At 46.2% G+C, this 15,052-nt stretch overlaps 1 protein-coding gene across 1 annotated transcript in view; it reads right to left on the bottom strand.

Moving 5' to 3' along the window:
- The window catches only part of KALRN (kalirin RhoGEF kinase), a 144,763-nt gene that overhangs the window by 41,873 nt on the left and 87,838 nt on the right, over positions 1-15,052 (bottom strand). Inside the window, 4 exon segments of the mRNA XM_072417896.1 lie at positions 2,878-3,124; positions 11,637-11,739; positions 12,563-12,705; positions 13,871-13,972. Of these exon segments, the coding sequence (XP_072273997.1) occupies positions 2,878-3,124; positions 11,637-11,739; positions 12,563-12,705; positions 13,871-13,972 (595 nt within the window).

Below are 15,052 nucleotides of genomic sequence, written 5' to 3' on the forward strand. Positions count from 1 at the left end.
ATGACTGAGAAAGCTTGGTGACCCCTTCGCATTGTGCAAGGAATTGTGGAAATTACAAACAGGGGGGGCGGGGGGTGCCTAAAACAAATCTGACAACCAGGACAATAATGAGACTCACTCAGGGATAGGTGAACCCCCCCCCATCTCATTATATTGTCTTAGGGCTGGCACCTGCTTTAGCATTATTAATATTAAACAGGATTTATATAGTGCCAACATAGGACCCTGCCCCGAAGAGCTTACAATCTAGTAGGTGGGGGAATTTACACACAATAGAAGGGGGATATGTAGCAGTGGGAAGTAGTGACGGTTTCATATGACAGAAGAAGACGGGTAGGCAAGTTTGAAAAAAATGGGTTTTGAGCGCTCTTTTAAATGAGCAGAAAGTAGGAGCAAGCGGAATAGGACGAGGAAGACCATTCCAGAGAGTTGGGACAGCTCTAGAGAAGTCTTGTATCCGTGCGTGTGATGAGGTTATGAGCGAGGAATTCATTAGTAGGTCATTGGAGGAGCAGAGAGAGCGTCTGGGGAAGTACTTTTTTACCAGATCAGAAATGTAAGTGGGACAAAAATTATGGAGTGATTTGAAGGCAAAGCAAAGGAGCTTGAATTGTACAACAAATGGGATTTCAGACCAAATCTGTCAGTATAATAATAACATTTCACCATCAGCCCTTCAATACAGAGGGAGGGTCTAGGCTGGGATCAGTGCTGGGAAGTGGGGCCCCCAGGGGCCGGCTGGAGGATGAGTCTGTCTGCAGGTGGCTTAAACAGATAATGGTCAGCCCAGGTGGGTCACTTCCAGGTCACTGGACGCAGTGACTGAACATCTGCTTCCTGGAACGACCCGAAACACCGGTGCCAGATCTATGCAGGGGGAGTGTGGACTACAACTCCCAGTGTGTCATGGCGGAGGGTGTCAGTGATGAGTTATCCAGACAAAAGCTGTTGGGGGCCAAATGTGACCGTGGGGCCCCTCGGATCTCCAGATTTCTTATAACCCGCTCCGTTTAAAGCTGAACGCCGGCCAAATATAGGACAAATTTCCTGTAAGTACCGGAGTCTGACCCGATGGCAGCCTACTGCATCCCCCATACAGCAGAGATCAGGCTAGTGCCATGATAGGCGGCACAAGCAGAAGAATAGTGACTGAGGGATGAACTTATCAGTCAGCTGCTTCTGCTTTCACTGTCCAGAGCGAGGATAGTGGAGGGAAGGGCGCAAAGGCAGGGGCCACGACCGGTCTGAGACCTTCTGGCTGTATTTGGTTACCAGAGATGGGAAGTGAACAGGGTCATCGCACAATGAGGACATTAGGGTTGCCCAGCACCTTTCCCAGGATCATCTCCAGGCTGACTGATGGAATTATTGGTGGGGGGGGGTAATCCCACAATGAGGAGTCCTCAGATGTCCTTTAGAGAGGGCAGAGGAAGATTTTGGGGTCGCCTGCCACTCCCTTATTGTTATGGCATCCCAAAGATCAGGAGGACAAACGCTACAACCTGATTGGACAATCATGTGAGCTGATAACTTGCTGTGCAGTGATTGGTTACATTGTTCCCAGCAATCTCTGAGCCCGGGGAAGTTTCTTCTGCACTACATGGTGGCACTGCTGACAATCAATGACAACTGCGCCGGGATGCTTCAACCAAAGAAGACTTCGTAATGTTCCTGGGGCTCCCCAGATTACTGTGTGTAGCCCCTCCTCCCTTGGTGTGCACTGGGTCGGCCAATCTCACAGCCCAGACTGACGGATGGTTTTCTACATGATTGACCCATCGGGCTGATCGCTGGGTGAGAAGACCAAACCTCTGATGAATGTGAAGTATTATCACAGCATTTACATCAGACAGAATTTGTCTAATTGAATGGAATGGGCTCTCTGCAGTCTTTAGTGGCACATATTCCCCATAATGCCCATATCATCACCTTGCCTAGGTCACATTTATTGGCAGGAAAGGAGTTAATTTTCGTTTCGGTATAGAAGGCTGGGGCCTGAAATCCTCCCTGATGGGGCCCCCCAACACCCCATACTGCCCAATAAACATTGTAAACAGTGCAGTGCCAAAGACAGGTATTAAACCCCATACAATTAGCGCCATCTAGTGCTAAAGCACAGTGTGTGAGCTTAAACTGCCAGCATAAACATTGTAAACAGTGCAGTGCCAAAGACAGGTATTAAACCCCATACAATTAGCGCCATCTAGTGCTAAAGCACAGTGTGTGAGCTTAAACTGCCGGCATAAACATTGTAAACAGTGCAGTGCCAAAGACAGGTATTAAACCCCATACAATTAGCGCCATCTATTGCTAAAGCTCAGTGTGTGATTCAAACACCCAACTTGGTTTCAGCATTTCTGAAGGGAGCATAGTTGGAATACATCTATAAGCAGCCTACATGGCAGATATTCAGGATTCTCAGCTTCATCACAGTAACATATTACAGCTGAATATAACGTGCAGGGGCAGAGTGCCACCTTATGGCCATCAGAGCTCAATGACTCACTGGTGCACCCAGACAAACCCACTTCTAAATACTACTGGGGGGCAATGATTCAATCTACCCATCCAATCACTCACAGCGGTGCCACAACCAGGACATTTGGAGGGGGGTCAACAACAAATTATTGGCAATGGGAGGGGGGGGCACATGATTTTTTGGCCAAAGGATACTTCCATTTAATGGCTATGGCTGGGAGTGAATTTAATTTGGGATGGGGGATATATATATATATATATATATATATGTTATAGGGGAGGTGGGGCCTGCAAAATGCCTTCTCCAAAATTATTCTCCTTGTGAGGGCCATTTGGTGTATCCTGGGAATCCTCGATATATAAAGTAGTGTTTTATCAGTGACAGGTTCTCTTTCCTACCTTTTCCGGAGGGGAAGAAGCATTCCATCTCAACGCTGCTGCGGGAGTGGGAGATGCAGAGGGCGCTGCTAGGCACCAGACCTTCCTGCGGGGGGCTCCGCTCAGTCGTCCTCACCAAACACCACCCGGGCCGCTCGCTCGGCTTCTCCAGAAGCTCCACCGTCTGACCCACCTGGATGCTCAGCTCATTGCTGTGAATGGCCACGAAATCCTGGAGGACAGTAGTGAGCTCACAGCCTCCCGACAGCTGCAAGAGAAGAGAAAGGAGAAGGATGACACAAAACACCATACATAGGAAATACGATGCTGGATGCTAAAAATTCCTCCCTCACCCCTATACTACACCAATAGGGGGCAAATCCTGAGATCATATATATATATACACACACCAGTATATACACCAATGCCAAACCAGCCAATGGAAGACAGGGCAGCGCAGTCAGCATAAAATCTGAACACAAATAAAAAATAACTTAGAATTTAGAGATAAGATTCACAGAGAACAACAACAAACAGAAAACACAAAATGAATCAACCAGAAAAAAACAAAAATAAATCCCGGATAATAAATCTAAATTCAGTAGAAGGGGAGAGCACACAGCTAGGTGACAATGCTGCTGATAATTGATGTGCACCAGCTTGGTGTTGTCAACCTGCAGCAGGAAGTGCCATTACTGGCAGAATCCCCAGGTAAAGGTATAGCATGACCTCAGACCCGGAAAAGGGATTTAAAGTTTACAAAGATTTAATTATCCTAAAAGTGACAAAAATTTAAAAAATTGGACCCGCAACCCAAACTCGTCCTGTTCTTGGTATGAAAGCAGCACTCTGCCACTACGAATACCACCCCGAGTATCACACAATGCCACACCATGCCCTGTGACACATAAAGGGGCCGCGGGGTCCCATCAAATTGAATGGTGTCACACTGCAGCCAGTGAAAGGTGCCGAGAGGCTTGGCAGTGATTTGGCTTCAAGCCTCAGCAATTTATTTTTTATGGTAATCACAGCCAGAATTTACAGTGCCACTTGATCCTAATACAACACTGATACAAATAAAGGTCATAAGAAATGTGAGTTTGCAAGTATTTTCTTGTTTTATGCAGCCTTCTTTCTGGCCAGTAAGTGGTGCTGTGCTCATCTTTCCTCGTGTAACATGACTGCCATTTGATCTGTCTTAGCCATGCTAAAAAAGAAAGTTTTGATGACACATCAGAGCAGAGACTTCCATCAGACAGCTACATTGGGGGTTTAAATCTGTCCTACCACACTGGATGACCCGCGGAGCTGTGTGGGCTGTATGATACACAAATCTTCCAGCAATCACTGCAGTCATCACATAACAGATATCAGAGCCACAGGCAGAGCACAATCTTTGTGCGAGTGCAGTTTCAACTTCTAGTTGTGCTGAGCTACATATTGGAACCTCCAGCGTAAGCACAATTGAGGAGGCTTGTCAGCTGCTTTGTGTCCACCAATTGGAAATTAGACCACTCCTACAACAGAAAAACCCCTCCCCCAAGGAGGCACACGACTGCACTGTAAGCAGGATTCTCCCTAACTCTACTTATAATCCTATTTTCCCCTCTATGGGTTACATGAGATCCCCGGCACAGAATTCTGTGAGCACAACAAGTAATACAAAAATTGGGGAAGCTTACAATGTATCATCAGCCAATCATAAAAGAGCACCAGCCAATCATAAAAGAGCTATGAAGGATGTCATCACAAAACACTGCTTCCAGGAGAGCCCAATTATCAGCCCCCTGGTGGTGTATATCAGATCTGCACCCAAATAACAAAACATTTCAGTCCTCACCAGAGGCCCAGATCTGCACCCAACTAACAAAACATTTCAGTCCTCACCTGAGGCCCAGATCTGCACCCAACTAACAAAACATTTCAGTCCTCACCTGAGGCCCCTCCCTATCATGGGCTGCATTGATTACCAACAGGGGGCGATGTGCAGTACAAGAGACTCTTAGGATACAACTGGCTGCAGGAGAATATTGGAGACTGCGCCGTGTCACAAGGGGCGGTGAATGTGTATGTGAACCCCAACAATGAGCTGCTCTTATTGGATCCCTTTTTGGCAAATATTACATTGAATATATACTTTTTGATCCTGCCAGTTAACCAAGAACTGCTGAACTAAAATCCCAGGCAGTGTTGTTAGCCTAGCCCAGATTTTTCTATTTACAACATAGGAAAGAGGGAGGTGTTCTGTAGTCCTGTTCTAAGGAGACAATGCTGCTGCAACTCCATAAGTTAAGATGAATCTGTGTGGGTGATCGTTGTCACCTGAAGAAAACGAATGCAGCCACGTGTGTTCTCAGGTTTAGATCCAATCTGATCCCCCCTACCTGCAGTGTCCTTACCGCCCCCTGCTGCACCCCCCATTGCACCGTATATACCTGGCTCAGTCTGTCCTGCGGCAGGGAGGATGCCGAGTGCGGCCTTGTGGGAGGGTGACAGATGTGCAGTTCCTGCCACATCACTGATAAGAGGTTTCCATGGCACCTTCCACCCATTAACCCTCCCCAGGGCCGCAGCGCTGTCACACAGCTCAATGTACATACAGACAGGGCTGGCCATAGACTGGGGTACATCACACGCTCGCTCTGTACCTAACAACCCTCGGGTGTTTCTGTTTTGTACTACAATACCCCACCATAGATTTTATTACATTTGGGGTCCAACCTCACCCTCAACTGTGAGTCAGGGACAGAGCCTCTAATTAGAAAAGCTCATGGATGCAGCTGACTCTGAGGCAGGGGGCATGTCTGACCTATCCAGAGAGGCTGCTGTTTCCACATGGAGATTCCAGCTCCTCCTTCTCTGCACGCTGCCCAGAGTTCTCTACTCTGCTGGGTCTGCTTTTTGATTCCTCCATGATGACAGGGATTTTATCTTTTATAAAGATGAATCTTTCTGTGTTGAAGGCAGCGCCATACAATATCGGATCTCATTGGATAAAGTCTTTGTGGACAGGGAGAGCTTAGTGATTTCTCTCCTCCATCATGTGCGGGATCCTGCGATATCTCTGCATATATAATGAGTGATGGGCCCACACAACCAGCACCATGGCCTCACTGAGCATGAAATATGACACAGTCAGAGGAAGAAGGAAGCCTAGCCACCCTCATTATTATAGGGATGAGAGGACACAGCATCTCTGGCAACATTCACCTGGGTTGAGGCACAAACTGACTCTTATTCTCTTGTTGACATATTAACCCCTTCAATGATCAATTTACTGACAGGTCCTCTTTGACCAATGCAGATGAGAATTACAGCCACCACTTTACCCCCCTTGGAATCTGCAAGGATCCTGGAATATGCAGAGTGGAGATTTTACAGTGATGCAGATTGCACACCGCACTCAGTACTGCCACTGTATTGTGGATCGGTGACGAGAAAAAAATCTAAGGGGGAATCATAAAATCCAGGAAGCTGGAAATTCTCTGATCAACCAAATCCCAGGAATGGGATGGAGCACAGCCCGAAGCCTGAATATTCATGGTGCTGGCTCACATTCTGGTGTCACTGATCGGCACCTGCTTGGTTTCCTGTACAGCAGAGACATCAGAACCCTCTGCAGACAATCGGCTTCTTTGTCTGATGAGATCTGCAGATTTTTCCTGACCGGCACAAATATAACCGCCAATGCAGTGTGAAAAGGACCTGCCAGGGTCTCCAGTAACAGAGAATACAAAACAGAGGAACTCCAAAAATAAGAATGAAAAAAAGAAACAACAAAACCAACTGCTGCAATATTCACCTTTAGTGCAGTATATTTTTACTGCCACTAAATGTCCTCAAGACACCCAGGACTCATCCTAAGCCAATGACTGGACTGTGAGAGTAGAAGCAGCACAATGATGACCTTTTCTTTGTATCACCCTGCCCTCTTCTTCTACCAGCATGGTCCTTAGCAGAAGATGAATTGATTGGCTTTCTGTGCTGCTTCACCCCCCCCCCCCCAGTAGGAGCTCTGCTGCACAGGGGATTATGTACCAGGCATGGAGACTTTTATTGTTTTTTTTGTTGGAGCTGCATTTATTTTTCTGTCTGCTGAGAAGTTGCCAGGTCATGTGATCCTTCCCACCCAATGAAATGACAACTTGTAGAATGATAAGTTTGTCCCAGGGGTTGCAGTGAGGGTTCCCTGCCAGTAGATGGGGTGCAGATGCAGATGGGGTGCAGCCCTGGCATTGGATGTGCTCACTTTAGACATGCACAGTGTAGGGGGTGGAAGCTTTCCTCAAAGGTGAAGCCTCAGGAATGCACCTGGGGAAGGTTCCTGGCAGCTTGTGAAGGCGTCGCCCAATCTCCTATATCTGCCTGGACTTTACCCGCATGAGGCTGACACTCGGCATTAACCCCTGCCAGGGCGGTACTGCCCCAGTTTCAGGCTCTCAGTGGACACAAGTGACAACTGTGCATCCAATAACGCCAGCGCTGTATATTCTGTATCCATATTGGCCAATCATTACCACGCAGTAATAAATAAGGCTCAGGGAAGTCTTCTATGCACAAAACCAAATCATGAAATGAGTAGATGGCAGAGAAGACCCATATACCGGATTCACCCTCAGCACCAGAGTGATCATGATTGAGCTGTGCTCTCCGGAGAAATGTGTCACCCTATGGGCAGCGGAGGGTACTGCGGAATCGGGCCACTTTTGCAATGGAGGGTTTGGCAGAGCAGTAATGGCGGTGCAATGGAACAGACAATAAATCAGGTAGGGCCCACCTCTGACACCAAACTACTGCAGACGGTGGCTTCACTACCCTACATTCACCCACCGGGGGAGCAGTTTGTGAACGATTAAAAAGAAAGCAAAGTAGTGATCTCATCAGTGTGCCGCATCCTTTTCACTGTCCAATCACAGGGTGGGGGCATGGAGGTGACCAGGGTGTAATGCTCAACTTCAGCAGAAGAAAGTGAGGTCAGTGATCGGGGGATTCTGTCCGGATCTTGGCTGAGCAGAATAACAAATCCACTGGCAGGTAAATGTCTGTGTGTAGACGATTTCCTGGGGGGTCTGAAGACTCTGGATGGGGACATTCTGCTACAATTCGCTGGGTGGGGGCGCAGCTGCATGTGCTTTATCTACACGTATGTAACACATATGGGGGGCTATTTGGTGGGCAATGTGGCCTTGGCTTGTCCTAGCTGATGGTGATTGTATGGTGCCCACATAGGATGCAGCGCAGCCCGCAGCCAGCACCCAGGCAGAACAAATTGTCCTGCAGCTGGACATCGTCTATAGAGGAACCGCCATTATCGAGGATGGGAGGGTACGACTGGCGTGCAATAAATTCCGGTTCCACCTAGGTTTATTGTCTTCCGGGCACCTTCTTGGGATACAGAAAATATTGCAGCACAAAGGCCAAACCTCAGAATGAAACCATTTCTTATCAGGTCAAAGATCATTTATTCCATGATAATCAACAAGGAGAAATCCAGGAGAATCTCCAAATGGAGGCTTCACAATCCCCACCGCACACAGAACACACAACACATATAACATACACAATGCATACAACATACACAGCATATAGCACACATGTACACGCACATGCCTGTAGGTCACATGTACTTCACATAGAAGGAATGGCGACGTCTTCTATTCAACCCATTTCATGTCAGCTCCCGGTCACCTCTACCCCCTGCATGGGCATCTGCATGTGCCCAGCAGGTGCACATAGGTGGTGTAAATTCTGTGTGAGCTGCAGTGTATAGAACTGCTGGCACCCTGGCAAGGATCACCCAGCACCAACACAGACCAGGCTAACCCTCAGGTGGAGTGACAGAAAGGACCTGGGCATCACTGACCATACACAAACAGGAGTGTCAGAGAACTTTGCCAGCTCTGCACATAATGATACCCAAATACAACCCTATGTCAGTGCCATCACCTGTTTACTCCAGTGATGGTGCCAATTCCCTATAGAACTAAAGCCCCCCCCCATATACTATCAGTGCCAAGTCCATGTACACCTATTTTACTCTAAATAAATACAATTCCAACCATTTACCCCCTCATACCAGTGCCATTTGCTTAATACACCTGTGATGGTGCCCATTCCTCTTAAAACTATAGCACTACTCTTATATCCCCCCCCCCCACACAAACACAATTCCAGTGCCAGGTCCAAATTGCACTACCTTTCAGTGCCCATTTTCTATATGCCTATAGCTCTATATAACCATAACTCCAACATTATGCCTTATGCCATCCAGTCTCCTGATTACCCCTTAGCCAGTGACCATTCTCTGTATACATTGCCATATGCCACCCAGTTCTGCTGCCAGGTACACCCCATGCCTCTCATGCTGCCCATTTCCTTTAATAAACTTTACCTTTGCCCACTAGGTGCCTTCTGCTAATTACATGCCAATGCCCATTTCCTACAGCTCTAAACAATGCTCCCCTCCCCCCACCGGGCACAGCAGAAGACACCTGAGCACAGGTGAGGGAGCCGCCGCCCCTCCCGCCACACCTGATGGCTTAGCCCTGCAGGATCACCCGGCACCATCCCCGGGTACACAGAGGACGAGGGATCTGTTGGGTTCTTACCGAAGACGCCCTGCGGAGCTTATTAACTTTCAGCCACTTCTTCATCCTGCCGCCGTCTCCAGCCTCTGACTGTCAGTGTCAGTGTGTAGGTGTGACAGTGTGAGGGCGGGTCTGTGTGACACCACAGTGGAGAAAGCGTGAGAGGAGATTGTATCAGTGACAACGAGAAAATGAGACAGTGAGTGCAGCTCTGTGTGTGTCTGCTGCAGCCAGAACAGACACAGTGTACAGTGCGTGTTGTATATTGTTGTGCAGCACTAAGTGTACAGATGTTGTACAGTGTGTGGTGTGCAAGTGCAGCTTGTGTTGTGTGCAGAATGTATGCTGTAGAGTAAGTGATATTGTACAGTGTGTGTCTAGTTAAGGCTGTGGTGCAGATTGTATCGTGGAGCAGAGTGATGTCTTGCAGTGTGCGTGTGGGGAAAGCTGGGTGTGAAGATTGTTTTGTGCACGATGTGTGTTGTGCAATGTGGTGGAGCAGCAAACAATGTTCTACAGTAGAAGCTGTGTGTGCAGATTGTGTTGTGCATGGGGCGTATGTCAAGTGATGTTGTGCAGTGTGTGTAGTAAAACCTGTGTTGTTTTGGAGCAGATCAATGTTTTGCAGTATGTGTAGTTGAGGCTGTGTGTGCAGATTGCGTTGTGCAGCTTGTGTGTCAGTTATTCAGTCTGTACGGTGTCATAGCTGGGCCGGCACTGCCCGCAGCACATCACATGTGTGTCAGGACATCTTGTGATTAGCAGATATTGTGTTAGCAATTAAGCTACAATTCTGGTGGGAGGAGTGGAGGATGCACACTGGAGGTGGGGGAGGACGGGGTCACAGACTTCTCCACTGACTACTATTCACAACCTCACACCTCAGATAGGATACCAGGGATGGAGATGAGCAGAGAGCTTTGCCCAGGACTCCCCTTATACCCCCAGGGCCTCTGTGTTAAAAATAGGGGGGAGGTTTCCCTGGGGATTATTTCACAAATCGATGGGCATAGCCCCACACACCACACAATCCAATGACAATAAGCTGCTCAGACTGCCATTCATGTGCGAGATCAGTGACAACAATCCCTCTGCTGCTCCGAGAGTCTACAAGGGGTTAATCCCTCTATTGACAAGAGGGGTGGATGGGGCAGATACCACTGGAGAAATCATGTGATCTGTATACAGTGATAAGAGAAGGTCTCTAGCAGGATGGGGGGCATTAGGACATTTGTGTGTCAGCATTATGCCAGGCAGGGATACACAGGGAAGCTGCAGCACTGGCAGGTACACAGTTAAGTGGTGGGAAGTAAAGAACAAAAAGATGAGACCCCCTCCTCCAACAACGCACAGAACCATCCCAGGGCTGGTCAGTAATCTGTCCGGTTCAGCAGGTAAAACCCCTATTCTTCATTCAGGGCTGGGCTGACCCCATCATACAGGAAACAGCAGCAAAAATACCACACATAACACAATATGCAAATTACAATGAGTGCAAATCGAACAAATATGTGCACAAAGTACTTTATATAAACTATAATGCAATGCTAAACCTATGCAATCCAATGTACGCAGTGCCGCATACACCCCATAATATCTGCAAGAAATCCTGCAAACAACAATCATAGCATTTCCCATTAAGATATAAATCTGTTCAGTATTAACAATCAGGCTGTCCTGCTCCGTTCCTCGGGGGCGGGGTCAGCACATGGTTTTAAGTTTTTAGTGAGGTGAGGGATTGTGATTGGTCATATGAATCCCTGACCTGTATGTGGTCCCCCAGGCACTAACAGCCCTGATGCAGATAATTATTGGGGCTCAAACACCCCAAACCATCATTTCCACCTGGAACCTGATTGATGTCATTTCAGCTCTGAAGCCTGAGAATAAAGATGACAAAATGGATTCGGCCACTGCAAAAGCACCAAAATTTATATATCAGACTGAAGATTTGTATGTATGATTTTTTAAATCAGTGCGGGGGAGGTCTATCCTGTACACAATGCTGACTTCTAAGCCCACCCCTTAAAACCAAACCAACCAATCAGGAATAACAAAAAAATAATAAAATATCTGATGTGACACACAGATTGGTCAGTTTGATTGGATGTGCTCTATTGAAGTCACAGACGATCAGCTTGGCACTGCAGCCTTGCCATGATGCATCACTCAGGATAACAAACCTTAACCTACCTTGTCGCTGTCCACAGTGTTTTGTGAGGTCCGGGAAGCGATGGAGATTGTGTCTGGCTGGCTGCTGCCATCACCCTGACTATCCAGATCCTCCAAGCCATCCCTGGAGAAAGAAGAATGCTCAGTGGATAAGGAACAAATATCACTGTAAATGCAAATATGAGCAGAAAACATTTGTGGCAGTTTAGGATAAAAGGATCGTTTGGAGATAATAAATTGCAACATATAGTATAGGGGTGGGGGGTTGGGGTCTGCCGCTATACTGGATAAAGCGAAATGTTTGTAGCTCTTTTAGATGTTTTGTAAAGTTTCTCGACAGCAATTTTACTATATAACATTATACACACTGTTTGGAAATGTCTCCCCTGGTGGCAGCTCTGTTAAATGACAGCTAAGATCACACAGAATAAAGTCCAGACCTATGTCAGGGCAACATAAATAAGGCTCAACCCCCCGAATCAACACCGAGCAATGTGAGTTCATTTACCATCATCTCTTCATAGATCTACTGTACTTTATATGTCATCTGATTATATATTGTTTGTTCTTGCTGTTGTAGAATGTTATCATTATGTTACACACACTGAACAGCAAAGTCTCCCTCTGGCGGCAGCTCTTTTAAATGACAGCTGAGATGAGAAAACAAGTGTAGCTCAGTCCCATCTTACTATATATACAAATATTTTATAGGTCTGTGTATGTTTTATTATAGGTCTATAGTATACTATATATCACCCTATTACAGATCTGTTCTATATATCACCTCCCTTTAGATCTATATTATATATATCAACTCATTAAATATTTATAATATCTGTCTATATTTTGTGTCTATAGTATACTGTATATAACCTCATACATATCTGTACTATATATCATCTCTCTTTAGATCTATATTATATATCATCCCAATACATATAGCTTACCTCTTGCTGTTGTTCCTCTGCTTGGCCGGGGTCTTCGGCGGCTGGATGGGCTCCTTCAGCGCTCCTTTCAGGTGGATCATTCTCTCCTGGATCACCTCTCGTATATTCTTAATCCAGTCCTGCTTCACCTCGATGCTGGACGCCTGCGGAGGAGAGATACTTGAGCACAGCGGCACCACAACGACTTGTTTCCAGCCACATAGAGTAAACTGTATACTGGAGGGCTGCAATATCTCATCCCAAACACAAACTGTCTGCAGATCCTCAGGCAAACAGCATTTAGGAATACCTGTCCTTATAGGATATATCTAGCAACCTATAAGAGCACCTGACTTTCATTCACATAGCTGGGCATCCCAAAAGAGCACCTGTCACTTCCCCCACACAGCCAGGCACCCACAGAAGTTCTTCTTTGCTGCAAACAATAATTTTAGAGTTCCAGTATATTCCCAAACACAGCCAGCAGCATCAAGAGTACCCGTCCTTCCCACACACAGTAAGTACCCTATAGGAGAAGGGACTTTACAAGGGTGTCTGTTTTTTTCCCCAAACACAGCCAACAGAATCAAGTGCACCTGTCTCTTACAAGAGTACCCTTCCCTTACCAAAAACATCCTATATGAGTACCTGACCATTTCTGTATAAATCCAGAGACACTTAGCCAGGCACTCTAGAGCACCAACTTTAATCCAATATCTGGGCACCCAACAAAGATACCTGACCCTTCCCTCAACAGCCAGACACTCTACAAGAGAACCTGTTATATGTGGCTCACAACCAGGAATAATGCAAAAGTACCTGGCCCTCCCCGCACACAGCACACACTATACAAGATCACCTGGCCCTTACTATACACACACCAATAAAGCAGAATTCTGCCCCATACGCCCTGTATATACCCCCCTGTCCTCTGGATACAACTGAGCAGAGCCTCTTTCTAATATTCAGATTCCTCAGAACAGGATGCTCCATATAGGTGGAACTACCATCCATAGTTACCCCAGTAAGAACGGCAGCCGAGAGCTGGTGAATGGTCACTAAATTATCACTCAAAAACAAGAGTTTTAGTTACAGTCACCTCTGCAAGAGCTTCCTATACCAAGCACAGCCCATGGATATAAGAAGAAATATCAGGAAAATAATCATTATAAAACAGGAAAATACTTTGATCAAAGGCACCTGGCCATCTACTGGCTGACAATGTTAAAGGTAAACAATGCTATTAATATTTTAGATTCACAGAGGAATCTCTGACCAGAAATGTGTACAAATCCATGTCCTATACTTTCCCTTTAATGAGGAACTCACCTTGAGAACTGTTCTGTTATCAGATGACGGCGTTCGGCCCGACCACAAAGCAAACTTGCAAGGGTCTCCTTCAACGTGTTCCGTTACCCCCAACTCGGAGGTCTGGAAGAGAGAAAAGATGACCTGTAAAAGTTTTCAAAATTTCACACAACTGCAGAGATTTTTTCAGCTAATGGTGACCCCATGGAGGGAATTTAAACCTCACTTCCTGTTTTATTCCTTGATCATTTCACCGAAAAAATTGTTGTCTGTTCCCCCACTAGAGAGATGGTTGGTTTTAGGGCAGCATGGTGGCTCAGAGGTTAGCACTTTGGTCTTTGCAATGCTAGGTCCCAGGTTTGAATCTTGGCCAGGACAATATCTGCATGGAGTTTGTATGTTCTCCCTGTGTTTTTGTGGGTTTCCTCCATGTAATCTGGTTTCCTCCCACATCTCAAAATTAGGTTTTTGGCTTAGCCCTGAAACTTGACCTTAAAAACTGTATTAAAGACACATGACTATGGTAGGGACATAAGGATAGTAAGCCCCTTTAGGGACTGCTAGTGACAGGACTATGGACTGCGTAATATGTCAGCACTATATAAATACAGTGTAATAATAATTTAACTTCGGTTCCTGTTGCAAATGCAAATGAATTGGGGACTTCAAAAACCTGACAGAAGCTTTATCCCCGTGCGCTTAATCTAAACCTAACAAAATAGTTGGGCTTTCTGGGTTAATTTTAAAGTACTTGTAAAGTAACCCCCAAATCTATTTCTCAGTATATCCAGCACAATGTAAGAATACAAATATTTTTATTAAGCCAATCATTTTTTGTTGTAAAATTTCTACACTAGAAATCCGGCCACTAACAGCTTTTTCTAATTTAGACTGACAACCCTAAACTGCAGTCTGAGAAAATTAGAAGCAGCGTTGCCAGCCGGCATTGAGGGCTCCTTTTTGGGGTTGCTAATCTAATATTTGGACATTGTCAGCCGCTTACAGATGCCCATTTTCAACTGTTTGGTGCCTGGGAGCATCCAAAAGCATTTTCTACAGGCACATGTTAGCATCTGTTGAAGAAGTTGGACATCTATAAGGGGAGTTTAATTGGCTGACCATTCTGGGACTGCACTACAAGCAAGTGTCTGTACAATAAGGTTGCAAAAGCCCCAATTTCAGCCCCAGCCCCTGTATGGCTTT

This window comes from Pyxicephalus adspersus, chromosome 7 (genome assembly GCF_032062135.1).
Source record: "Pyxicephalus adspersus chromosome 7, UCB_Pads_2.0, whole genome shotgun sequence".
NCBI classification, from domain to species: domain Eukaryota; kingdom Metazoa; phylum Chordata; class Amphibia; order Anura; family Pyxicephalidae; genus Pyxicephalus; species Pyxicephalus adspersus.